Genomic DNA, 25,742 nt, shown 5'->3' on the forward strand with positions numbered 1-25,742 from the left:
TAGCACTGTAATGGAATGGAGTGCGTATCAACCAGGCTTCCCTGCTGCTCTCACTGAAGCTGAAGGTCTTTGCCATGTTCTGGAGCAGAGGTGCCTAACAAAGCCCTTCTCTTTGAGTTCTATGCCTTAAATAAGCATTGCCAACAGACCTGTGCTGTCTGCCTTCAGGTACTGCACATCTCAGGTGTTCTTACTGCTGAATTTAGATCTGTTTGTAAATGTGCAGCTACCAGAATTTAGAAACAGAATCCTCCGATTTCATCAATCATTTAAAAATGTGACCTGTGATTTCGATGCAGCCATGTATCATTTGGCTTCCAGGTCCCAGTTAGGGGACTGTCCCAAAGCTGCGGCCGGGACTGAATTCTGCTCCATCTAAAAAAGAATTACTTTAGTCTTTACTTAAAAGGAAGACTCAGTAACAGCTGTGTGCCTGTTTCCCAGGGAACAGTAGTAAATTATTTGCTGTCAGTCTGCTAAACTCTTTAAAAGCAAAAATTAAAACGCATGTGTAGAAAGGGCAAGATCCTCTTTAATGGTCTCTGTCTTCCTCAGACCCAGTTTTTATGTGTTTCGTTCCTTCTGGTTGTTACTGCACAGTTCACCAAGGGCCCATCTCTGCTGTCACTCCCTGATGGCCCCTGTCAAGGCTGCTACCCTTCAGTCCACCCTGACCTTGCCTCAGCCACCACGTCGTGCATGTCAGGTCGGTCTGAGGGAGAAAGGAGCACCCGATTGCCAGCTCCCAGTGGAGACCAGAAGGCTGAGTTATGATGCTGAGGTCTCTTCAGAGTCAAGCAGTAAATGATGGAGAAGGTTGAAAATTTGCAGCTTGCCAGCATTTTGCTGTTGGTACAGCTTGCCGTTTGTTGATGTGATCCAACAAGCATCCTTTAACAGCCACCTTTGTGGAGCTTGTGAGACTCCAGAGAGCTGCTGGAGAAGCTGTTCCATGTGCTGCACTGCCGAGACCCACTGTTCTGTCACGGTGGCAGTCAGCTGGTGCCTATGGAGTGCTGCTCATTCTAAAGTGGGAGATGGGGACAGAAGTCTGGTGTGGGGGAGCCATCCTGCCCTGATCTATTGGTCTCCTGGCTTTAAACTTAAACGTGCTCCCTATATTGAAGTGAAGTTAAAGAAGCCCTTTAGGACCTTTGAATGAGAAAGTATGAGATGTTTTTGGGAAGGTCCTTTTGAGTGGTTTTCGTCATGTGCTGCCAATATCTGATCCTACTTCTTGACCTTTAATGTACGTGGAGAGGGAAGATTAGGATGTTTCTGATCAGCTGAATCTCCCCTCTGGGAGAACCACAAAATTCCAGCTCTCAGCTTTATCTCTGCCAGCCCTCACCAGCCCTCCAGGTTTCTGGTTTTGTTTCCAGCTGGGTCTGGATGTTGGTCCCCCCGAAGGTTCATGGGGGAATGCTTCATTCTTTTGGGGGGAGTTAAGACACCGGTGAGTGGCTGTGCTTGGAGGCAGACATCTTGCTTCGTGTGTGTTGGCATGGCAGACCTTATTCAGTGAAAGAAGGGGGTTTTTGTTTGCACTGTTAGTACTAGGAATCCCTCAGTAGTCCTGTGCACCTCATCATTAGCAGGTCTTCGTCAGAGTGCTTTGTAAACAAACCTAGATTGTTTTGAAGGGCTGAGACAGGCCTCACAGCTGTTCAAATATGGCATCATTGTTTCTTCTGCCACCAAAATTTGTAATTTCACTAAAATACCAAGCTTGTTGGCAATAAATCGGTAATGATTATACTTTCTTCTGATATTTCAGTGAGGATTTAATTGGGGCTGGTAAGTCTGTGGCTGTCCAGCTCAGCCTAAGTGGCCCAATGATGCAGGGAAGAAGTTTAACCTCAACATTGCAACTCATTTTTATCAAATGGAACCCACTTGAGTTGCGTATCTTCCCCTTTCATTTCAGCCATCAGCAACACCACTGCTTTGATTTGAGTATCAGGAAATTCATCCCTGGAAGCAATCTGGACTGCAGATTGCATTTCTGGTTTTTATTCCCTCCCTGAAAGCTCAGTGGTGTAAGGAGGCACAGAGCCAGGATGCCCGGAGTGCCCTTTGGCTCCATGGGCTCCGGTTCCCCAGCGTGGCCCACAGAGCTGTGGGCACAGAGCTGCACCGTGCCCTGTTCTGGAGTGCACAAGAGGCTCCGTAGGTGCAGAGGAAGGAGAGGAAACGCACTGAAGTCTTTAGCCAGAGCTGGATGTTTTGTTCCCATCCAAAAACTTACTCATCCTGCAGGCTCTGGTCTTAAGTTTCTGGGCTTGCAGAGAAATCTGCTCGTAATTTATCTTGTAAGGCCTTTCTTGTTGAGCAGAAGTGTTGGCAAGGAGCAGCCGAGGCGCTGGAGAATCCCCAGTTACGCCTGGTTCTACCAGGCCTCCTCAGATCTTTCTTTGGAACGAGTCAAGAAGAGGAAATACTTTCCATTTCAGAAAAGCGTGGACAAACAATGTTGCTTCAGACGGGGAAGAAAAGCGGCAGACAGAATTATAGCGCTGGATCCTGCCGGCCAAAAGCATGCTCTCTTCTTTATTCAATAATTCCTGGAACACAGTGTTCTTATTGTATTCCTCCTGCCTGGCCCTGGCTCGGCCAGGGCAGCCCTGACTGGCGGCCTGGCTCGTCTGCTTGCGCTGCAGTCCCAACGCTGGGTGTGGGAGCCCAAGGAGTGCCACTGGTGCCCCAGAGCAGCCCTTCCCTGGCGTGACGCTGGGCAGATGTGTGTGCTGAAAACCTGGAGCCGGTCAGAAAGGTCCCCGCTGCCTGGAAAACAAAGTGCTTGCTTGCCTGGTTTAGTCATTAAGTAAATTTGTGGTTTGGTCGAGATGAAAAATAATGTAGAAAAGCTGTTGAAATCCCGGGATTAATTTGATAGCTTGCAGGCGGTGGTGTTTCTAAGAGGAGCCGCTGCCGCCTTCAGGTTACAAGCAGACCCAGGTACAGCCCTGCGTTTCCCTGTCCTCTCAGAGCCAGGCGTTTGGAAGCCATTTGCTGCACCCAGGCCCCACTCGAGCCCATGGAGCAGATGTGGGGTGCTGTGGGGTGGGAGCAAGGGTAGCTCACTCAGCTTCTTCTTCCCTCAGCAGAGCCTCTGCTGAGAAGAGGCATTCCCTGTGTGATCCATGTACAACTCCCAGCCTGCGTGCCCAGGGAGGAGGAATCGGGCACAGAGGCACAGGGTCCCAGCAGGCCCCATAGCTGAGCAGAGGGCTTTCTTTGGGACCACATCTGTGGGCACAGTGGCGGTCTCAGGGCTCAGTCTGCCGTGCTAATCCACAGCAGCAAGGCTCAGATTGCAGTTATTGCAGGCGGATACCTGGCGCACTTGATAAAAAATTCCCCCTCTCATATGACAGTCTCTCATATTGGATAAAGGTTCATACTGGGAATGTCATTTTCTTAAAAAAGCTGTGCTGTGGTGTGAATGCGGACTGATAGGTTGAAATGATACCTGTTCCTGTTAGATAGCAGAACAAAACCTGAAGACAAGTCCGCTGCCTTTGCTTATTCCAGGGAGATCCAAGCAGCTTGTTAATTGATGTGCAGACATTGTGTTGCCCATATTATTTTTTCCAATTCATTCCTTGTGCATTGAGCTGTTAAGTAAATGAGCTTTTTGGTCATATCCCGGGGAAGATGCGCATTGTTTTTAGGATCGATTTGACTTTATCGTGTGGGGAAAAAAAGGCTGTTACAGTTTTGAGTTTACGTCTATCATTAATGAGCAATATGTAGAGCTCCATCAGAGTGGTTGCATAGGCTTGCCTCTGTTGGGATCTAAATCACTTAATTGCAGGGAATGCACCTTCTGTACCATAGTCCTTGGAAGCAGTTTGTCCTTGATAGATGCAAAGGGATTCAAGTTGGAAACTCGGGTTGTTAGATCTTGGTTTTGTAGTCGTGCTTTAATACCAAGCAATAATTACTGAAGGTCCCCATAAAATAATCTCAGTGTATTCCTGAAATGGAATTGAATGCCTTAGAAAGAAAGAGAAGAGCTCTTATCTGTACTTTTAGTGAAGTTTTTATTTATTTCCCTTCTTCCTCCAGCGTGGGAGGATGAATAAGCGCGGAAGGAGATACAGATTTGCAAAGGCAAGGAGTGCTAAAGAGCGTCATTTTTTTTCATCGGCTTTTAAAAGCCAGACTGTAATCATAAATTCCCTGATAGCTGGAGCATGCAGGAGTCATCTTTAAGCCTACAAGTGACAGGCTGCTGTTGCTTTTCAAACTTCAGATTTCATTTTTTTTTTTCTCTTAAGACAGAACTTTGATCTGGTTTCTTTGTAATGCTCTACAGAGCGCTTGGGCTGCCGCGCTCTCAGGCTGCAGAGCTAGAAGTCTTCTTGGTGAGAGCCATCTGGAGACCTCAAAGAACAGATTAACTTGTCCAGAATTGATGTGATCTTTGAAGAAGCTGCCCTTGCTTAGAACACGTGTGATTAGCTTGACATTGGCAGTGGTGAAGTTCAGATGCACAGCGGTATCTGAGTGCCCATGGTAATTGGGAAGAGTTTTAAGTGGAGGAACCCTGAGGATTTGCAATCAAATTATCAGCTAATCCCCAATATTAACCTCCTGACTAGGCTTTGCGTCTTTGGAGCAGGTTAAATCCTGTCAGGAGTAAAGGTTTTAGCGTTACATCTTCACAGGCGTTTTGTTCTTAGGTTCAGAACACGCAGTGTGAACGCTTTGGGGCATCTCTGATAGTTTTATACCCGATACGCTGCAATGTTTGGTGGCGGCTGATGGTACCCTGGGTTGGAAACTGAAACTTGAGGTGGACCAGTGTGTAACTGTTGCCAGTCAGACTTCTCTGCAGATACCTTTCTAATCTCTGGTTTAAAGGTGACCCTGCCACTCTGGATTGTTGCACTGTTTAATAGTGTGTGCTGTTTCAGTTTGCTGAAGTTGTTTGCTTCAGCTCATACATCATAAGCTAACATGCTCACCTTTTAATTTGATTGATTGGCTTTGAGTGGCTCCATGGGATGAAGGATGTGACAGCTACCCACTTGTTGGTAGAGGTAAACGTAGGAAGGGAGCAGGGGGGGAACAGACATTTGGTGACTGGGTCTCACCGAATTGCAGCATGGGCCTGTGGTCTCTGGGCCCTGTTTTAATGGCATCAACCCAGAAGAGGAAACTTGGAGCTGCGTCTTGCCACAAGGTTATTGTGCAGGGGGGGAGTATTAGAGCTGCATAACTGCGGTAAGCTGCCCATTGCTGTGATGAGAGATCCTGAGCTTCTGCAGAGCCTGTTTGCTAGGATGTGCTTCTCAGGGATGTATCCCCTCTGTTGCAGCACAGAGCTTCTCAAGGCAGCTCATGAAGTTTGGGTGATCATCAACCACCTCACTGCTCAAGCTGTCTGGAAAATGGGACTTCTCCCTATTGAAAAAAAAAGAGATCACCCAACCTCTGATGACTGAAGGTTCAGAATATGGCATGGGGTTAGGAATGTCCCAGTTGATAACTGTTTTGTGTGGATTTGGCTTTGCAGACGGGGTGTTTGAGTCTTTCTCCCACCATGGATGCTGATGGTGATACAGTTCTTCCCCAGAGCATGCCAGTTCTGCCTTTTTTGCACAAAGAGCAGCATGTTTGGCAGAAATTGAGCACTTTCGCATCTTTGAATTGAATTGAAATACATGGGAGCTTGAAGTTATGTGTAAGAATCCAAAGCTGTAAGGGAAAGAATGGTTCTAAGAGATTCATGGTGCAGGTGGGAGCTCCAGGTAATCTGTGTCTTTGGTCTTGTTACCCCAAACTCTCCTCTCACTTCAGTGGAAGCTCTGAAACGTGGTGGTGCTCACGTTCATGCTGTGTGCTGGTCTTGGCTTGAGGAGCAGGATTGGAAGTGTTCCGAGTCAAGGCTTTGGGCAGCCTGATCTCGCAAGAGGTGTCCCTGTCCATGGCAGAGGTGTGCATTAGATGGTCTTGAAAGGCCTCTTCCAACCCAAACCATTCTGTGATTCTGCAAAATAAAGGGCTATGCAAAATCAACTCTGAACAGACATGAGGAAACCTTAGGGAAATGCTTACTCGTTTCCTAAAAGTTTTGGCCCCCGTCAGTAGCAGTGGAATTGACAGTGATCAGTGGAGAGCTGTATGAAAAGAAAAGGCAGCGGTCGGGCTGACTTGCTTGGGTCACTCTGATCTTTGTTAGAACTGTTCCTCGTGCGATTGCTTTGAAGGCTGAACAACTGAGAGCTGCAGAGGAGAAAGGCTTTATTTCTGCAACGTGTGAAATGTTACATGTTAATTTCAAAAAAGTTCATTGCACTTCTGGTCTAAAATGAATGCAGAAGTCTGCAGGAATTTTTGTGAAGTCTAACTTTAAATGCTCACCTTTCCTTTTATTGCCCTTATCAGCACATAGAGCTTGGTATGTGAAGTTTTTAGCTGACATTTCAAAACGCTCCAAGTGTGTCTGAATCCCTTTTAAAGCAGCCTCCCCTCCCAGATCAGAAGTGACCAGTTTTTTGTTAGACTCCATGTTCCTTTAATGTTTTCCTGCTAATAGATGTTGAAAGCGTTCTTCAGAGGCACAGCACAAAACATTCAAATAGTGATATGAGCCAGCTGAAGAGAGTTGTCAGGGAGAGGGAACATTAAGAGAAGGATTGAATACAGATGGATTCCTTAAAAGTAATGTAACCTGTTATGATTGCTTTGAAATCTTATACCCTTTCCATGTACTTACGCTTACTGAAAGTTTACATTTGCATTGATGTATTAGAGGCAGAGCTAAAATGGAAGTAATCCCTGTTGTATACATGCTTAAGTGTGTAATTTTAGCTAAATACAACAGTCGTGACCAAACTCTTCCCTGCATTCTCGGTGGAAGAACCACAGCCCTGTGCAGTGCTCCAGGAGAGCCTCTGTGTCCCGGCTGCCGAACAGCAGAGTGCCATGAGGCGCCCATCTGCTCGCTGTTACCTCCTGAATTCCTCCAGCCCTCTCAGGCTCATACCCAATAACTCTTAAAACTCTTTGTGCTGCTGGAGGGGAGGGAAGGCAGCCTTCCTTCAGCCCCACGACAGAACCAGGCTCTCATCTGCGCCACTGGTTGCTTCCTGGCGAGAAGAGGAGGGAGGAGGCTCAGAGCCCCGGGCCTGCTGCTGTGCATGTGCCTGTCTGCTCTGCTGCACCCCGGGGCTCTGGCCTGCAGGAAGCTGTGAGGCTGCGAGAAAGGAGCTGCATATCGATAGAATCACAGAATCAGGTTGAACCGAGGTCTGCTAGCATCACCACGTCCAACTGTTAGCCTAGCACTGCCAAGTCTACCACTAAACCGTGTCCCTGAGCAGCACATCTACGTGTCTTTTAAACACCTCCGGGAATGGTGACTCATCTGCTTCCCTGGGCAGCCAGTTCCAAGGCTTCACAACCTTCTCAGTGAATAATTTTTTCCTAATATCCTTCTTAACCATCCCGTGAAGCAACTTGAGGCTGTTTCCTTTTGTCCCATTGCTTATTGTGTGAGAGACCGACGTCCACCTCAGTAGAGCTTCCTTTATGAGATAGTTGTAGGGAGAAATGAGGCCTCCCCTGCACCTCCTTTTCCAGGCTACACTACTCAGTTCCCTCAGTGTGTGTTATTAGCAATAGGAGTTGAATGTTTGTCCCCTGAATGCCTGGGACAGGTTTGTGATGGGGACGTGGCTCTTGGGGTGCCCCCTCCAAAAGGAGAGGTGGCAGCATCCCCATGCCTTTGGCTGCTCTTGGGGAGGGTGCTCAAGAGCCACATATAGACTTGAGCTGCCCTTCCCGGGCAGAAGATGGGAGCTCTGAGCTGCCTGCAGCAGCAGAGCTGAGCTCCTAGATGGATTGTGCAGCCCCAGCACCTTGCTGGTGCAGCTGGCCAGGACAGATGGCACGGGCACAGAGCTCAGCAGCCATGGCAGGGCTGTGATCATGACCTGCAACTTCCACCCAGCAGACACACCAGAAGAGCTCCAGAAAGGAGGAGCTGAACTTTTTTCCCATGCAAAGTGCACTAAAAGCTGCAGATTCAAATTCTGCTGTTTCCCAAAAGTGGAGGGATAGGTTAAGGTGATGAAAAACCCCACAGGGTTTTGTTTACCTTGTACATCCCAGTGTGTAGAAGCACTGCCTTATCAGCGGGGCTGCTCTGGGGTGTTAGGAGGTGTGTTCGTTCCCTTGTAAGTGATCAACGAATACAAAGGAGAAATTGATTGATCTGTGCATTTTATTCTGCATATCACAGTGCTTTCTTAATATACTGCTAAAATAATCCATGCTGCTTCCAGAGATGCCTGACAAAAGGTCCACTAGAATTTGGTGTTCTATTTTAATTGGGTTATCCAAAAAGCATCCTTCTCTTTGCCTGCAGGGAAGGCCTCACCTATCCATCATTCTCACCTCAATTTAAGAGGTTTTATCTGCCTCCATCATGCAACTGTCATATCAGATTTGACAGGAAGGTTACACGGCACAGCATTCCTTTAATATTCAGAACTGACCATTATGCAAGGGGAGAGCTGGTGAATGGGTGCTGGAAGGTTTTCACTTATTATATTTTGCTTTTTTAGGGCAAACTTGATCAAATTACTTCCAGCCTTAAATATTTGCCCTAGAAATCTGCTTGGAAATCTGATGGATATAGAAATAAGTTTGCATCAGTGCATATTTGAAGTGACAGTCAGAAAGTTGGTGTGCTTGAAAAGGTCTGTGGTGACTCACCATCCCTGGGCACAGGTAAGCATTCCAACACTGCCAACTCTGTGCTACAGCAGAGTGACAGAAGCTCACAAAAATCCCTTTGCCTCAAACAGTAGTGATAACCCTCAAGTGACTCAGTTTTGGATGCTCTTTACTCTGCTTCTATGCTGAGCTCTATCATCTAAGGAGAAGCAGCTTGGAGTTTTTGTTGTTTTGTGGTAAGCAAAATACTGGTTTTCTCTTTGTGAGAACAGGGGTGAAATAGCTTCTATCAGACATGATGATGGGCCTAAAACAGTAAAAAAATGTTTGTGACCTATGAACATGCTGGTGTCCTGACCCCTTATATTACAAGGAAAATTGTTTGGTTCTGATTCTGGGAGCAAAGAGGCAGGGTGAATATGAATAGAAACTATTCACCCTAGCAGTGTGAAAGCTATAGCCCTGTCTGACTCAGTTCTAAATTGCTTTGATAGTGCTTCCATCCACGTACTCCAAATCCCATAGTACTCATAAATCATTCTGAAAACCTCTACCTCAAATGAGCTGTATGCAAGTCTCTGCTCATTTATTGGCCAGTGTAGTGAGATCAGGTGATGATCAGTACCCAGGTGATGGTTATCATATGTTCATACTCATAAAGATATGCCAAAACTGCCAACTTGTCTCTTTGCCTTTGTCTTCCTCGCCTGCAGTGCTTCCATCTGTGCGTTTCTCATGGTTTGGTTTGGGGCTTTTTTTGGTCTTATCTAAAGGTAAATTCATCAGAGCAGTGACTTTGCTTTTGTCTGTAGGACTTTGACCTCTGCAGTACAGCTGGAAAAGCTTTTCACAGCAGAATTGGGAAGCACAAGCTGCGTGGTGTGCCCTCCCTGGAAGCCTTTGCTCAAGGTCCATAATGAGCTGCATCAACTGGGAGCATGTTGCTGAGTTTCTAAATGACAGATCATGCTGAATGTGGAGATCTGGAATGAAATGTTACTCTGATTTTCAGTGCTGGTAACAGCTTGGAAAGCTGCAGCGTTCATAGACTTCAGGATGTGTGTTCTTCATGCAGCGGTGCAGGCAGGGCGAGTGGGGAATTAAATGCTGCTGCTGTGCCTGTAGGAATGTTTCAGCTTGTTCCTCTTTCTGGCAAATTGCAAAATGACTTGCAGTGACAATATGATGCCTGTGTGACATGGCTGGTGTGATGTGTGCTGGAGCTGGAGGCATGTTGGTAGCTGTAGCTTTCCTTTGCCAGTGGCAGTCAGTGCAAGGGATCTGTTTGCTTTGTTTCACAGGTTTCTTCACCAGGAGTGCAGATCTCCTTCCAAGGAAGGAACTGGCTCCTCAAGGTAGCTCATGCAGATGCTCTCTCACCCAGCCATTTTGTTTAAGGAAGTTGGCTTGTTTGCAGATGTACTTGAATAACCTGCCTGCAGGACAAGGCCTGGTGCTGTGTACAAAGTAGCCTCTGTAGATTCATGCCTAGATTGTCCATTGGAAAAGCCAGTGCTATTAGATGGTCCTTGCTAGTGGAATTTGCAAGTGTTTGATGTACCCTGGTGTGACATTTGAGGTTGGCTGCAGGTTCCACTTTGCAAGCAACTGCCATTCCTGACTTTAATTCCTTGCCTTGGCAAACATGTTAGAGTGAGGTAAGGAAGGACCTGAGAGCAAACATTAAATCAGTGAGTCATGCTTACCTTGGAAGAGTAGAAAGAATCCTACTTTTACTAAGAAAGATAATGTCTCATAATCTAGATATTGCTTTTAGATGTCCTGCCATGCTCATAAAATGTCAATGCTAAGCAGTTATCCAATGGATGCAATAAATCCTGATGTGAATTGGACTTCTGCCATGTAGTCTTGTTCCATCTCTCTCTTCAGCTCTAAAAGTATCATCTTCCTTAGTTCATGAATTCCCTTTGGCTTCCAGCTATGAGTCATATTGTTCATGGTTTTATCAATGCAACTTAATATGACAACACAGTTTATTCTGTAGTGTGTCACCAACACTGGGGCTGTAGGACAGAGCCCTTCCGCGCTGCGGTGCACAGAACCCAGCAGAGCAGGGTCAAGGTTCTGTCCTTTTAATTTGACACTTACGTTTTTCTTCCAGGCATGGGTCATGGAGAGAACCTGTTAACCCTTACTATGTCAACACGGGATATGCCATGGCACCAGCCACCAGCGCCAACGACAGCGAGCAGCAGAGCATGTCCAGTGATGCAGATACGATGTCGCTGACGGACAGCAGCATGTAAGTAGCTTTGATCCGATGTGACAATTAATGGGAGAACAGTGGGGTTTTTTAGTGCTGGTGCTGTTTCTGTGTTAGTCTGACATTGCAGCAGGTGGTGTTGGGCAGAGTATCTGACTAGACCAAGGTCACGATCATTCCAGCTTTCTTTCAAGTGGAGTAGTTTTGTCACCATGCTGGCTACGCAGCCTTGCTGTTCCTGGGAACATCTGCAACATCAAATGAATTAAGTGAGCTAAAACAAATGAGGTAGAAGTTCTGACAGTGTTTCTTGCCAAGTGCAAATAGATGTGAGCTCTCTTTGAGTTCCCTTCAGGTTCCTCCTTGTTAGGATGAATCAGATGGCAACCCCATCAAGACTGCTCCTTTTCATGTCTTTTATCTTTTCAAACTTCCCACTTGCTCCTGAAAACCACAGCATTTGGGTGGCTGATTACTGAGGGGAAAAAAAAAAGGGATGCATTAAGAATTCCAGTGTGTTTTGCTGGAATGCAGCTCGGGAAACTCCTCATCCCTCTTATCCAAAGCTAAGGCAGAATTTCATTTTAGTTGTACCTCTGTGTCCAGTCACCCTCATTTTGTATAATGAATCACAGCACAAACCTGGGTTTAGGACAGTATCTGAAGGGACTTTGGGCTCACATCCAGGTTCCTCACTGCAAAATTACAGTGCTGCCTTCACTGTTGTGTGCCTTGCTCATGCCTAGAAGCAGCTTTTTCTCCAAAGCACATTGTAAAAGTTAAGCAAGGAAGTATCAAATTATTTCTTTAAGACTGTGTAATAGAAAGATTAAGTAGATTGAGGAACTTTTAAAGACAGGAGATGTTGACTAGGACTGTACTGGGCTATAGGATGTCAGTAAAAGTGTACTCTAAAAGAAGAGAGCTCTGGCATCCAGAGCTGGCAGAGGATCCTGCTGACTTTCTGTCCTCTCTGCAAGCATGTGCCAGCAGGACTGTGCTGGACATGCTGGATTTGCTGCATGTGTTGAGGTGACAAAATCGGTCTTGGAGGTCAGGTAGGATCTTTTACATTATAATTCCAATCCAGGATGTGCTTTGTTACCTGTTGGTTTGTTATCACAGATTTGGAGGCTGTCCACCTGTGCATAACATGGCAAGATGGTAAAGGCTGGTGCACCAGGAGCTCATCCTCAGTTGGGTACTTCACAATTGAAACGCTCACTGTGTGGCTTTGATGGTTCAGGAGTGTTTAAAAACTGAAACTGACGAATCTCCACATCATGGTTAGGCCTTACATGCCTGTAGGAGCCTGCTTGCTCTGCCACAGATTTAAAACTAAACCATCTGGGGAGCTACAAGGTGTTGTCATCTAACTGCCAGACGTACAGCACAAAACTTCATAAAAGTACATAGGAATCCAGGCCATCTGTATGACATTATCCACCTGCAAAAGTCTGGTGATGCAGAGACGGAGGACAGTGCGTGTGCCATATGCTGTGTGAATAAAGCAGCATCTGCCGTTCCTTTTTTACAGAATTGCCAAAACTTTCACATCTGTGTCACAAATACCTGAAAATCCTGATAGTCTCTCTCTGGGGAGCCAACAGCTGTAGGTTAGCCTGAGAGACTCACCACAAAACTGGAGTTTTGAGAATGAAGGCATTCATCTCTGCCCAGCCAGCAACAGACTTCTGAGACCCCAAAGGGCATCAGCTTTGCAGGACTCACTGTGCCGTTCTGCTGGTCCTCTGGGTGATGTGGAGATTTTGGCTGATGACCTTTCTATAGATGCTGTTTTGCTATTCTGTCCATTCAGTAGATTACTTCTAACAACAGTACAGAACATGGGCTGGGTACTAGCCTGGCTCTTAACTTGATGGTTGTCGATGAAATAATTGTTTCTGTAAATTCAGGATATTCTTATGCTGAGTGGGAATTCTCACTAGTCTGACCATGATCTGTGCCATAGGCACAGCATGCCAGGCCAGAGGCCAGGGGTAGAAATACTCTCCTGCACCTTGTGCAGCCAAGCCAAACAGAGCTCTGTGGTCCTGTACCCAAACTCAGCTGCACTGGGGAACATGTTCACAGACCTGGAGAACAGGAGTTGTTGGATGGCTTTTGTAGTTAGTAATCTGAGATTTATTGTCTTATGACTTTGTCAGGGTCCTCTGAACTGCCATTCAGAGCTTTCTACTTCTGCTCTTGATTTTTTCCTTCAGTCCTAAACTAGATCTGGTGACCATTCTGCTTTTACACAGCTCGTATTGGGGAGCTCCCTCCAAATCTTTTTTGCTTTTACAGGTTACTACCCTTGTGACAGAGCAGTGCATCTCACCTTTGAGATATCTTCCTTAAAGATGTTCTGCAAAGGAAGGAAAAAAATGTAATGAGCTTGCTCTTGCTGCATCTCTGTGATGGAAAAAAAAGGATTTTTGGGAAAGCATTCAATGTTTGGTCTGTTTTTTAATAGTTCAAATGTGATGTGTCTTTCTGTAGAGCAGAAACACTTTGATTCTTATAGCTAAAGATGACAGGTTTACAGAATTAGGAGACTTTTATTAATGGCAGTGCTGTAAACACAGAGTCCTCCAAGAGGCAAGTTTAGTGTCTCTGAATGTCAGGAGCTGTCAGACCTCGTTCAAGAAGCTTTCCAGCCTGTGTCATGAGTGCCATTTAATGGGTGCTACCCATCAAGATGCAGCAACTCCCAGCTGCCCTTGGTTAATGCAGTGAGCCAGTAAATCTGCAGCATGGCTGCTGACTCGAGGATTGCTGGCACAGTGAGCTGCCCACCCAGCTTTGGGCAGCGCTGCCAGCTGTGCTTCCAGGCAGGGGCCCTCAGGGACCTCCTTCCTCGCGGTGCTCATGCTGCAGACCTGAGATCTGTGGGTCTGCCCTGAGACACCCGCCTGCAGGATCCAGCAGGTGTGAGGTTGGCAATGGTGGCATACAGAGGAGCCAGCCCCAGGGAGAGATGGTGCAGGGAGCACCTCGGATGGGTGGGATTCCCATTGTGGGGATGTTTGGACTGGCATTCCTATCCTCCGTTCCGTGTCTCAGCCTCAGAGGTTCCTTACATCCCCTGTAGCCCTTAACCAAACCGGAGTGCTCCACAGCTGCAGTGTGTCAGTGCTAGCATGCCAAACAAGAGAACCTATTCTCTGAAAGCCTGAAAGACCGGGTGGATAAGGTGACTTCTCTATCTGCTGCAGTGGCTCTAAGCAAGCCAAAAGTGTGCTTGCTGCTAGCTCTCTGGAGACAGGGAGTTGTTAGGAGCAATTTTTGGGTATTTTCTCCTCAGTGGCACCAGCACCTCACACCTTATCCATGTCGTGTTGCAAAATGGAGGATGCAGACCTTGGCTGAAGTAGCACAGGAGGCAAAGAGCGCCACTGGGACAGAAAACTGTAGAGGACCACTAATTTGAAGAGTCAGTGCAGCTGTCTCGTCACATACCTCTGTGATTCTTCTTAGTCATTAATTTATTTGGAGGACTACTCTGAAGCTAGCAGGGGTCGTGGAACTTTGTTATCAGAAGAGACAGATGTGAGAGCTCTTCAAAACTAATTAGCTTTTAGCACTTCCTTTTCCACTGGTCCACTGGGATCATGGGGTTGCACTAATAGTTATACCTGCTATCGGTTGTGATCATTTATGCCCAAGCTTTTCACCCTCCTAATTTTTCTTTCAGTAGCCATAATTTCTTTCTCTCACAGGCAGAATAATTTCTGCTTAACCATCCCGTGCCTCTTTATTCTTTGTTCCTTCTTCCTTAAGGCATTTTATCCCTTCTGCACCCACCATAGGCTGCTTCTAGGACTTTAATTATCACAAATACATATCCTGCCTTCTGCTAATAACTAGCCCAATCACACAGTGGTTCCTTTTAAGTAAGTCTCAAAAATCATAAGGGTGTATCTATGATCCTTTTGTGCGTTTCAAACTGAATGCATGCAGATTTATCCTCAAATTAGGGTTCTGGACATATGGCCTTGATTTTTGATTTACAAAGACTGTCTGCATTGAATACTTTCCCTTCATTACCAAATTTTGTAACAGTTTCACATAATATTGCTGAACCTGTCTGCCTTCTGAGTTTCAAAGGAATTTTTGCAGAATTGCTCAAGGCAGCAGAAATGAAGAACAACCAGATTCAAGTTAGAGAGGGGACTCCTGCTGCTTGACAAGACTTGCATGTCGTGGTGCTTTGAATTTAGGTCTCCTCTAAGGAAAACGGCAATAAAAGCTTCATTTGATGATGAGCAAGCTTCTTCCCTATGTATGCTGTTTACATATAGCAGTCAAGCTCAATAATGAAGAAATCTAGCTTGTGCTCAGAGGCGGTGTGTGGATGGTGTGTGATCCCAAGTGGGAGCCTCTGTGACCCGACATCAGAAGAGAACATGTCTGGTCAATGACGATGCAGACCTGGGATCATTGAGGGGCACCCTGGTGTGCTAACAGTAGATTGGGGCAGCACAGAGAGCATGGCCTGCAGCCTGGGTGTGATCTTCCACTGCTAGCCGGGTCAGGGCAGAGGAGAAGGCTAATGCATGCCAAGCACTGTGTGTTCCTTTGCTTTGGTGTGTTGTGGTTGCCAGCAGCTCCCTTCCAAGCTTTGATATCCTACTGATCATGGCAAAATGGGTTTGGGAAGTGTGAGTTCCCCATAGGCTGCATGGGCTGCTGTGGAAAACTGCTAGCAAAAACCTGAATGATGCTCTCTGGACTTCTGAGCTGGGGCAGAGGCAAGGACAGGACCCTTTCCAAAGGGGGGAATGCATCCTCTGGATGGGAGGGGCTGTCACAGCAGGTACTCAAGGGACATTAAGGCACCTCCAGGTGTGAACTCAACTGGCAGAAGCTGAAGTGCATTAAATTGCCACATGGTGTTTCAGTTCAGACACAGAAGAGCCTCAGGTCAGTGCGGCTCTTTATTTCTGCAAGAGCTTAGGGCAGTAAGTAAGAGGTAAGGTCTCTTACTTCAGGCCAGTGTTGAAGTCCAGCTAACTAGCATCACTCCCTCCTTTGGGTGTCACCTTGCTGGGATCCAGGCTTCGCCTGCCAGGCACCGCAGCAGCCCTTGCTCCTGGCTTCTGCCCACTCTGCCCCAGATAAGCATGGCAGTGTCCTGGAACATTATGGGATGGTGGTTACTCTTTCAGAACCTTGCAGATGAAGTGCTATTCCTTCAATGACTGCTCTTTGGCTGGAGTTCCTGGTGGTTTTCCCGTTGTGCTTTTTGATGTGAGAACGGTCCCTTGGTGACAGTGGTGCTTTAATAACAGTAATTGGTAGCAAACATCAGCTTCTCTGCAGGTTTGCATTCTGTCTTTCCTGCAGTCAGTGATCCAGGATGACCTTGAGTTCTGCTATATTAACAGCTTTTTAATGTAAGAGATCCAAAACAAGCATTTCCAACTTGATAGGGCAGTGGTTGGACTTGGAGAGCAGTAAAGAAAGCGCTGGTGAATGAAGTCCCACTGCACAGCACCAGCAAATCCTCTGTCCATCCTGCTCCTGCATGTTGGTTCAGAGAGGAGAGGCAGCCACTGCATTTCCGGGATAGCAAACAAATTGATGGTCACTACTTGAGTTATAGAAACACTCTTACTCCCCCCACTGCATGTTAGCACAGAGCTTTCTGCTGCTACAGAAAATCACATGATGAAACAAGTGAAAACAGCTTGGGAAAGTTTTCTTTTAAAAGTAGACGTGCTCTAAAAAAGTTATGATTTTTATATATATAAGTATATATATATATTATTTCTCTATCTATTGAAAATATCTCAAAGTAAGCTACCTGACAAAAGGAAAACAAAAGTACGGTATTGCTTTTCCTTGCTTTCCCCCCATCTATTGAATAAGGTTTTGTTGGGATAAAATTAAAGTGCTTATCTTTGAATTTGCTTCCTCTGGTTGAGTTGGCACAGTACATTGAACGAAGGAATGTTCCAAGTTCAGAGGTGGCATTGGGGAATCTAGTTAAAATGACATCAAAGGCAGCACAGCAGGGCTGAACATGTGTTTGAAGCCGGATAGATTAGAGGCCATTATCAGCCTTTCGCTACTGTGCTCTGAACAAAAGTCGCTCTTTCCGCTGGGACTGCTGCTGGGGAGAATTAAAAAAAAGAAAGAAAGGGAGAAAAAGGCCAAAAAAGAAAAGGAAAGAAAGAAAAATTGCACCTTCTGCTACAATGCTGCCCTTCCCTGAGGGTCCGTGCGGCTGCACTGGGCGAGCTGTGTCCGTGCCCTGGGTTGTGTGGCTGAAATGTTGTTTATTGATTCTGACCAGCAGTGCCTCATGTCATGGCACAGCAAAGGCTCAGCTGGTGTAACTCCACACTCCTTTTGTTCCCATCCCTTCTGGAAAAAACTGTGCCTCGGTGCAGTGGAGCTGCTTAACCATCGCCACTCTCAGTTATTCCTCAAATGGAGGTTCATCATTAAAGAAAATGAAGCTTTCTAATGAAAGCTATCACCGTCGCCCGTTGTTATAGCAACGCTCCAGAAAATTGCTCTTCTCCGTGCCGTGTCATTGACGGGGCGCAGCGGAGGTGATGCTCCGAGATGTGCTCTTCCTCCTCCTGCATTACCTGAGACCAGCAGCCAGGGCTGCAATTAGCCCAGCTCATTTTCTCTTTGGTCATTTGTCTTCCTGCTCAAAAGCACTTGTCGTTAATCATAGGTTTTATTTTGTTTTAACGTGTTTAATTTTGAATGCTCTGTGGCATTGCAGTCGTTGAATAAGCAAAAGCTGCAAATTAAAAGAGGAGCATTCCAAATTGCCAAGCTCTAGGGTAGCATTTGGTCTTGCACTAGCTGATTTTTCCCAGCATAACCCCGCTTCATTAGGTTGTGAGCCATTTCCTTATCTCATAACTGAGCTCCACTTCAGATGCATTCCTCTCATCCCATGAAGGTTTCAATGGTGAAAACAAAAAATGCGCTTCTTTTTTTTTCCCTGAAGCCATGCTTGGTCAGTGCTGCTTTGCCACCAGTACTGCTTCACCCAACACCGGCAGCTGGGAGCCCTCTCAGCACACACTGCTGGAAGCCAGCCCAGCTGCTGGCCTTCATGGAGCAGGGCTCCTGCTACAAAGGTCAGTTTCCCCACGGAGCCCACAGCCGCTCCTCCAGCAAGGGCATGGAGCTGAGCAGGGCCTGCGTGCTGCTGTCCAGGGCCCTCCTCCCTTCCTCCAACCTCCTTTATGACCATGACACATAGAATCGTTAAGGTGGAAAGATCCAGGTGAAAGGTCCCCAGGTCCAACCCCACCGTGCCCATTGATCACGTGCTCAGTGCCACATCCCCACAGTTCTGGAACACCTCCATGCACGGTGACTTCCCCACCTCCCTGGGCAGCAGTGCCACTGCATCACCTCTTTCTGAGAAGGAATGATTCCTAATACCTAACCTGAGCTTCACCAGCACAGCTGCAGGCCACCACCTCTCTCATAGTAAGGAGCCAACTATAAAGGTGCCAGGATGCAGTCCAGGTCCTCCTCCTGCCTGCTGCCCATGGCAGTGCTTGCAGGAGCCCTGCACTCATCCGGGAGTCCTGCCTTGCTCTGCTCCTGGCAAGTGCTACCCGAGTCCCCAGCACTATCCCTCAAGCCCTCCTTCACCTGCCCTTCCTCAAGCATAAGAAGTTTCCTACCTGCCATTCCGTGGCAGCAGGGCTTTAGTGAATACTGCATGATGAAGACCAGCTCATGAAAGGCACTAAAGCAGGGCATGTTGTTGCTTTGTTCTGGCAGAGATGGGATCCCACCGTACAGACTCCGGAAACAGCATCGCAGAGAGATGCAGGAAAGTGCCAAAGCAAATGGACGTGTGCCACTACCTCACATTCCTGTAAGTAGCTCTGTCTCCTTCTGCAGAGGTAAATATGCAAAATATGTGAGATCTCTAGCTTGCATTGCTCTGCTTGCTCAAGTGTCAGTTTAACCTTCTGTCGCACTGCACTCATTTGGGAATGGAAATCGTGGTGATGAAAAGCAGTGTGGGAGGGGAGAGAAGGTTTGGTAGCCTTCTGCCAAACTCAGCCATCCAGGGGTACCCAAAACACAAAATTTTTCATAGAGCTCTGTCTGCAGTCAGTTGTTTCTCCAGGAGAAGAATGGAAGCACAGGCAGGCTGGGGTGGCTGCTTGCAGGGAGTTGGCATGACTCTGGGAGAGCTGGGAATGACTGGGAGGTAGAGGATGCTGCAGGGCACGAAGGCTGATGCAGCTCTCAGCCAAGGTCAGCTGGGGAAAAATGAAGGAATTCCAAGCAATAATTTTGCAATGGGCAGCAAAAGGGAGCCCTGAGATGCTCTCGAGGTCTCTGCAAAGCCTGCCTGGCAGTGCAGGGTGGGGAAGCAAGGAAGGTTCAGCTGTAAATAAGATCCCCAGTTATTTCAGGTAAGCAACAGCTTTAGGAAGATGAGAATAACTGTTAGGGCTCTGCAGCACCATCTGCAGCTCTGCTTATTATTTTCTTTCTGTGAGAAGTTACAGGTGACATTTAATATTTAGCAGGGAATAAAGGTGCTTCTTTCCCCTTTGGACAGCTGGACTCCAGCACAAAACAAATTGGAGGGGAAAAAAAGAAAGCTCTCCATCTGCTTTCTCCAGAAGTGCCTTCAAACTTAACACAGCTGTTCTCATCCTGCTTGCTCAAAGCCCGCGCAAGCAGAAAGACACCCTTGTTTTAATCTGATTAGAAAAAGGGGGAAAAAAAAAAAAAGAGAAAACACCACTCTTTGTTGTTTTTTTCTTTCTCTTTAAAATTAGATTATTTTCCGTATATTTAAGAGGGTCTCCTGTGCTTTGATCAGTGGGCTGACAATAGGAGCCCTGGCTGTGGGCGCTCACCAGCCATCCTTGCTCAGCCACCTCTCCTTTCACTCAGCTGCTCTCGCAGTGTGGCCCCTCTTGAAAAGGCTGGCTGGGTGCCTCTTTCTTTCACTTGATGCCATTTTTACTGTAAGCATTGCTTTGTTAGAGTGGAAGTTTGAAAGCTCGGCCTTTATTTTTGTTGTTGTTGTTGTTGCTGTTACTGAACAGTGGGAACTACTGAGTGAATATTCCCTGACTACAAAGCTTGTCAGCAGCTTTACCTTTTGGATAAAAATAATAGTGGCTTTCTGTTGATGTGTGCACTGGCAGTGCCTCAATGAACTGCAGGTTATAAGCTCGGAGTATGGAGCATTAAATATGTATAGTGAGCTGTGCTTTAATGAACTTCCATCTGCCAAACATTTCTTTTGTTAAAATGAATAAGTGTCATTCCAGCAGCAGTTCCTTGCAGGCTAATTAGTTTTACTTAGCATTAAATTTTATCGACCTTTTTGGGAACCAGTTAAAAGGGGAGGAGGGGGAAAACAAGGTTTAAATTGGCCACCTGCTGCTTATAAATTTATATATTATCCTACTTATCTGCACGCTCTTCTAGAATTACATATTCCTTCTAAAGTACATACATACGCTTCACAAGGATTTCTCTGTGAAACATTCGGTGTTCCCATTAGATTCTGTGCTGTAATTTTAAGTCCCAGGGAAAAAAGCATCTTGGTGCATATTTATATGGGAGCGGAGGACTGAGAAGTCAAGTCAGTTCTAGTCTTTCTGCAGGGAAGGAAAGTTTAGTTCAGACACTCTGGCACCTCCTGCCAGCCAATTACTGACATGGAATTGGCATTGACTTCAGAGAGGCGCTGCTCTGCCCTCGCTTATCAATCAGCCAAGAAAGGAGATGGTAATTAGACAATATGTTTTGACAACACCAGTGAAATGTTATGAAGTTGGTGTTTTAAAATACCTCTAACAGCAAGTTTATTGAATTAAACGTGGCCAATTAGCAAAGAGCCATGCAAATGTTTCTTCAAATGTTGCTTTCTAAACCCAGCGGTTAGGATATCGTGCAGCCCATGGCTGAGCAGACTCTATGAGCTGCCTGGACCTGGGGGTTAGCAAGATTTCAGGCATGAGGCAGTGACTAAATTGTAGTCTTTGGGTGAAGGTCTGTATGGACTCTATCTAACCAGTATAGCGAGAATCCATACTGCAGAATCTGCTTGCAGAATGCATGTCATGTTTTCCTGCTGATGGTAGAGAACCTCCAGAAAGTCATTTTAGAAGTCAGTCAGAGACCTTACTGTTCCTTTTCAAATGAGTTATGGGGCTGTTATGCAAAATTCTGAACGGACTTAATATTGCTTTTAATAGCAGCATACTGCGTAGGTCTAGAAGCTATAAACTGTTGTTCATAGGAGATTGCCTGCAGCCATGCGGCCTCCGAACAGAGAAGACATGTGTTAGTCATGTAGGATTCCTCCCTGCGCAGCTGGAGATCTTAGTGAGTGGATGGCTGTGTTCTTCATATTCCGTACTTAAAAACACTCAAAGTTTGGAAAAGCTGTGTTTTCTGAAATGACTCTCTGCCCAGGAATGCAGTGGGTGAGGGTTTCTAGCAAGACCTTTGCTTTGTGCCTCTCCCAGGAACCTATTGCACAGTGGGCGCATGTTGCTTTTCTTGTGGTTTTTCCTCCTTGCTCTTGGATTTGAGCAAAGTCTTGGAGCAGCAAGGAAGAAAAAGTCAGGCAAGGTGCCAGAGGAAGAGGGGTAAAAGCCCAGAGAACACAGAGTCTTTCCTGTGCTGCTGTACTGTATTTACCCTGGCTCTGGCATTCATCAGTTCCCTGGTCAGGGTGGTAGATAGCCTTTTCTCCTGGGCAAAGTCAGGAGAATCCAACCTCAAGCATAAAGATTTGGGATTCCTTTTTTTGTTTGTTTTCCTGCGCAGGTAAACCAGTTTGCAATGTTCTTGCTCTAGATTGTTCATCTGGTGGGAGCTTTCCTGTCCTGCCCCACAATCAAGGAAGCTGCAGCACATTGCAGTATTGCCCTGCAAAAAGAGGAAAAGGGAAGCACCCTTCGGTGTTTCACGCCCAGAGGTGATGCTGGAGTAGATGCTGAAATCCAGCTATTCATAAGCTCTGCCACAAATGTTTCTGGTAGGGACCTTTTGTCCTTTAAGAACACATCACAGTGCAGTACATTGAACTGGGAAACACAGGGATTCAGAAGCTCCTGCCTTCTTGAGTTCTCTAGCCAGCCATCTCTGTTTCATCTCCAAAGCTGACTTTTGATCAAACACTGGCGACTTGAGCATCACAGTGGCATCAAGCCTGTATAACAAAATTCAAGATTTACCATCACTGAATTTTATGGCCTAGTCAGATCTCTCCCCTGATTAAAGACCTCTCCCCAGTGATGACAGTGGAAAAATTATTTCATCTCAGTGCAATTGAATTTTATTCTTCCCAAGGGGAAACCTGCAAGCCCCAGTGAGATTCTTCCCTTTCAGCTTTTTCATATGTAGATTACAGTAAAGCCAGTGCCCCTGTGATGAGGCTGAAGAGATGGCAAAAACTCAGCAGGGAGGAAGGAGTGAGGGAGGGCAGAGTAATGACAAAGAGCACACAACATTAGAGGTCCTGGCTTCTAACTTTGTAGATGAATGTGTGGTTCCTTGCCTGAGATTCTGTTCAACTTCACTCTATGAGGTATAACTAGACAGAACTGGTGTGGGTGTACATTTCAGATGCCTTTGTGTTCAGATGCACAACGTGGTCCTGAAACCGCAGTTTGAGAATGGGAAATCCATCAGAAGCCAAGACCTGCCTCAGTCTCAAGGAGCAGAATCTGTGTAGCTCCTACTCCATCAGCTCCAAGAAAAGATGGAGGCAATGTGACAGCAGGTGCTAACTGGGGCTACTGGAGAGCTTCTGTACCTCCTGTGTTCTGCTGATTCTTCCCAAAGATACCGGAGCTGCAGACAGTTGGTGTGTCAGGGATAAAGGACAATGTTCTGATGATAGGTGCCCCAAGAAATCCTCCCTGACAGCTGTCACTAGGAAAGATTCCTTCATCCAGAACAATTCAAGCTATTTCTTTCTTGCCAGCCCATCTGGCATTCAGCCTCCCAGCCATTGTTCTCTGTAACCTCCCCAGCTCAGCGTGGTTTGGTTCGGGACAGACCTCATCTGAACTAGTGGCATTAAATAAAAATAGATAGACAATTAAATAAAGCATTAGATAAAACAAAGTTGTTTAAAAAGAACTGCTTCCTTTCTGGATTGTTGACCCAAAATGGCCAGAGATCTTATTCTGGTCCAGACTGGAGGGCTGTATCCTCCAAAAACAGCGGGTGTTGGAGCAGCCAGCTCTTGGAGAATGCTGCACCCTTTACTTGGAACAAAGGCATTTGGAGTCCTTCTGATTTTAGAACAATAAAGAGCTTATTTATGGCTCCCTGGGCAGGGCTCTGTGTGCTTACGGGGAGACAGAGGCAGGTTCAAAGTCCTGAGGCTCCAGTGGGTCCTCCTGCAGGCACAGGCTCAGCCTGGCTGGGTTTTCATGGAGAGGAGCGTGTCTCCTTTCCCAAGTCAGGCCTGTTGCTTGATAAAAGTTTCAGATCCTTTGTTGTGGTAAGGCTTTTGAAGCAGATCAATGCAGTGTATGCCTGCTGTCCAAGGAGACAGAGTCCTCAGCTGTGATCCGTATTGTTTCAGCACAGGGAATTTGCATTTATTTTTTCCCAATACTGTTGGTTTTGGGGGACGTCTGATTAGCTCATCGTTTGAGTTAGGAATAAAAGCAGAGCCATGGGAATGTTCAGAGCATCATACTGCTTGCTGGCTTTCTGCAGGTCACCATGATGGGTGCCTACTAGAACAACATTGGCACATGGCGTGCGCTTCATAGTGAAGTGAGGTTTATTTCAGGTAAATTAAACTTGGGTGGAGAGGGGCAAGGGCAGCTGCCTGGTGGGGACTGCATCCTTCACATCACCTAAGCTGATGTGGGACCTCCATGAGCTGTTGTGCTGAGTGAAAGCCTGCAGGACAAGGTAGTGTGTTTTGCAGATACAGCAGTTTATCAAAGAGAAAGGAAAAAAAGTTCACTGTAAAGGTTCTTAGACACAATTATTTTCGTTCAGTCCCTTCCAGGCTTTGAGAGAATGTGGATAAATGTGCTGAAGCATGACATAAAATACCAAAGTGGTCCTTTCTCAAGCTCCCTGGATAAACTAGTGACCTTGAATGTCTTCAGATACTCATTATAATGAGTTGGAGCTGTGCTCCTTAAGCATTGCTGGGCCTGGACCTTATTTCACCAAGACTCAAACACACAGGTTAGCAGAATTCAACCTATGCACCCAGTGCTGCAGCAGTCTGTGCTCAGGAGAGATTTTATTTTGGGGTATTGCATTGCATCAAAGGCTATGAAAATCAAGGGAGATTCTTTCCTGGTTCTGCTTTTCTGTGGAAGCTGCTGCTTCTGACGTGCTTCTAACGGAGCAGGGCTTGCTGCTGCCATCCTACAGACAGCCACAGTGAGAGCTGCTGTGTCTGAGGTGGCAGGAGGGAATGAACAGTCACTGTGACTTGTCAGGTGGGAGAAAGGTTTCCCTCACGGGGAGCTGCTGGTGATAGCACCTGAGATAGGTGGGCTGCATGGTTTGGGGCTCACCGTCTGATGGAAGCAGGCTCCCTTAGCCAGTGCTTCCTCAGGTATTGAGGAATGGGGAAGCATCACTTGGGTCCTGACAGCTCCCCACTGAATAACAGGGAAGGGACTCTCCCTGTCAGGTCCTAGCACTGTGATTATGTGTGATTCAGGCACATTTCTGTACTACACAAGGTCCAGATGCTAGAACTTGAGCTTTCTGTCCCTCCAGAGGGAAGCCGTGCGTTGCCCTTGCACTTGTTGATAGCAGTAAGCGTGGAAACAGATTTGGTGGCAGGGTTGACTGAGTTTTGATCACGGTGAACAAAAAAATTAGTGCTTTAAATTGCAACTTGGAACCTGAGTGTCACAGAAGACACCCCCAGCTTCACAGTGCAGTAAGCAGGACCCTCGTTGCCCTTACTTTTCTTCCCCTTGCTTTCCATTCAACAGTTGGCAGAGAGGAAAACAAGGATTTGCATGCTTTGTTAGTTCTGAGGCAAAGCAGTATTTTAGCCTCCTGCCCTGGTCCTCATGCTGGCTCAGGGTAAATTTGGGTGGTCTCTAATCCTCTTTTAAGGACTCCAAGCTTGATATCTGTTTCTGGTGCTGCATTTTTTGGTGTGAGTTTTCTTGTATATCCATATTTCGTTTTATCTCTGATCCTGCCAAGCGTGTATTTCTCAGATGTTGGTGCTGAAGTATTCAATTGCAAGTTTTTATAATGTTGAATTTTTCATCTATTTTTCCTCCACATTATTGTTTTTTCTCTGCTGTCATTCCCTCTACTAGCAGAGTAGCAAAATAATGCATAAGGGATGAAAATGAGGGGAAAAATGCAATGGCTGTCAGCTTGATACTTTGCTACACAGGCTCCTTATCCCAGAGCTCAGGAATTTAGGCACAGGGTAACTCAACATAAGGAACTGAGAGTGCCCTTGAAGTTTATTCATTAGTTCACACAGGGCAGACAGAAAAGTGGTATCTCTGTGCTTGTGAGGTTGTTGATAAAGCAAGCAGTCATTGCCCAGCTCTGAAGAGATGAGATGGAATCATGCGTTCTTCTGGGTTCTGGTAAGAGAGGATGCTTTACAGAACAGTGGCCTTCTGTGGCTGGTAGGTTTTAGCAGAAGCTGTGCCTGGAAGGTGAAGAAAAGTAGGATTTCTTGAAAGCAGCTGGATTTAAGTCTTATGCTGGTCCACCTGCAGTAAGCTAAGTGTACACCCTGGAGTTCTCCTTTCTGTCCAAATGAAAACATCACTACAGTAATGATTTTTTTACAGGTTTGTCTGTTTGTCCTTTTCCCATCATTTGAGATCAG

The 25,742-nt window shown here is 46.4% G+C and overlaps 1 protein-coding gene across 2 annotated transcripts in view; it reads left to right on the forward strand.

Moving 5' to 3' along the window:
* The window catches only part of AXIN1 (axin 1), a 68,020-nt gene that overhangs the window by 24,884 nt on the left and 17,394 nt on the right, over positions 1 to 25,742 (forward strand). For both annotated transcript variants that reach the window (XM_042864279.1, XM_042864278.1), the window contains exons 2-3: positions 10,814 to 10,954; positions 18,683 to 18,779. In XM_042864279.1, coding sequence (XP_042720213.1) covers positions 10,814 to 10,954; positions 18,683 to 18,779 — 238 coding nt within the window. The remainder of the gene's footprint in view (positions 1 to 10,813; positions 10,955 to 18,682; positions 18,780 to 25,742) is intronic.

The sequence above is a fragment of the Lagopus leucura genome, unplaced genomic scaffold, assembly GCF_019238085.1.
Source record: "Lagopus leucura isolate 7727_CA_CO unplaced genomic scaffold, USGS_WTPT01 Super-Scaffold_760, whole genome shotgun sequence".
In the NCBI taxonomy this organism is placed as follows: Eukaryota; Metazoa; Chordata; class Aves; order Galliformes; family Phasianidae; genus Lagopus; species Lagopus leucura.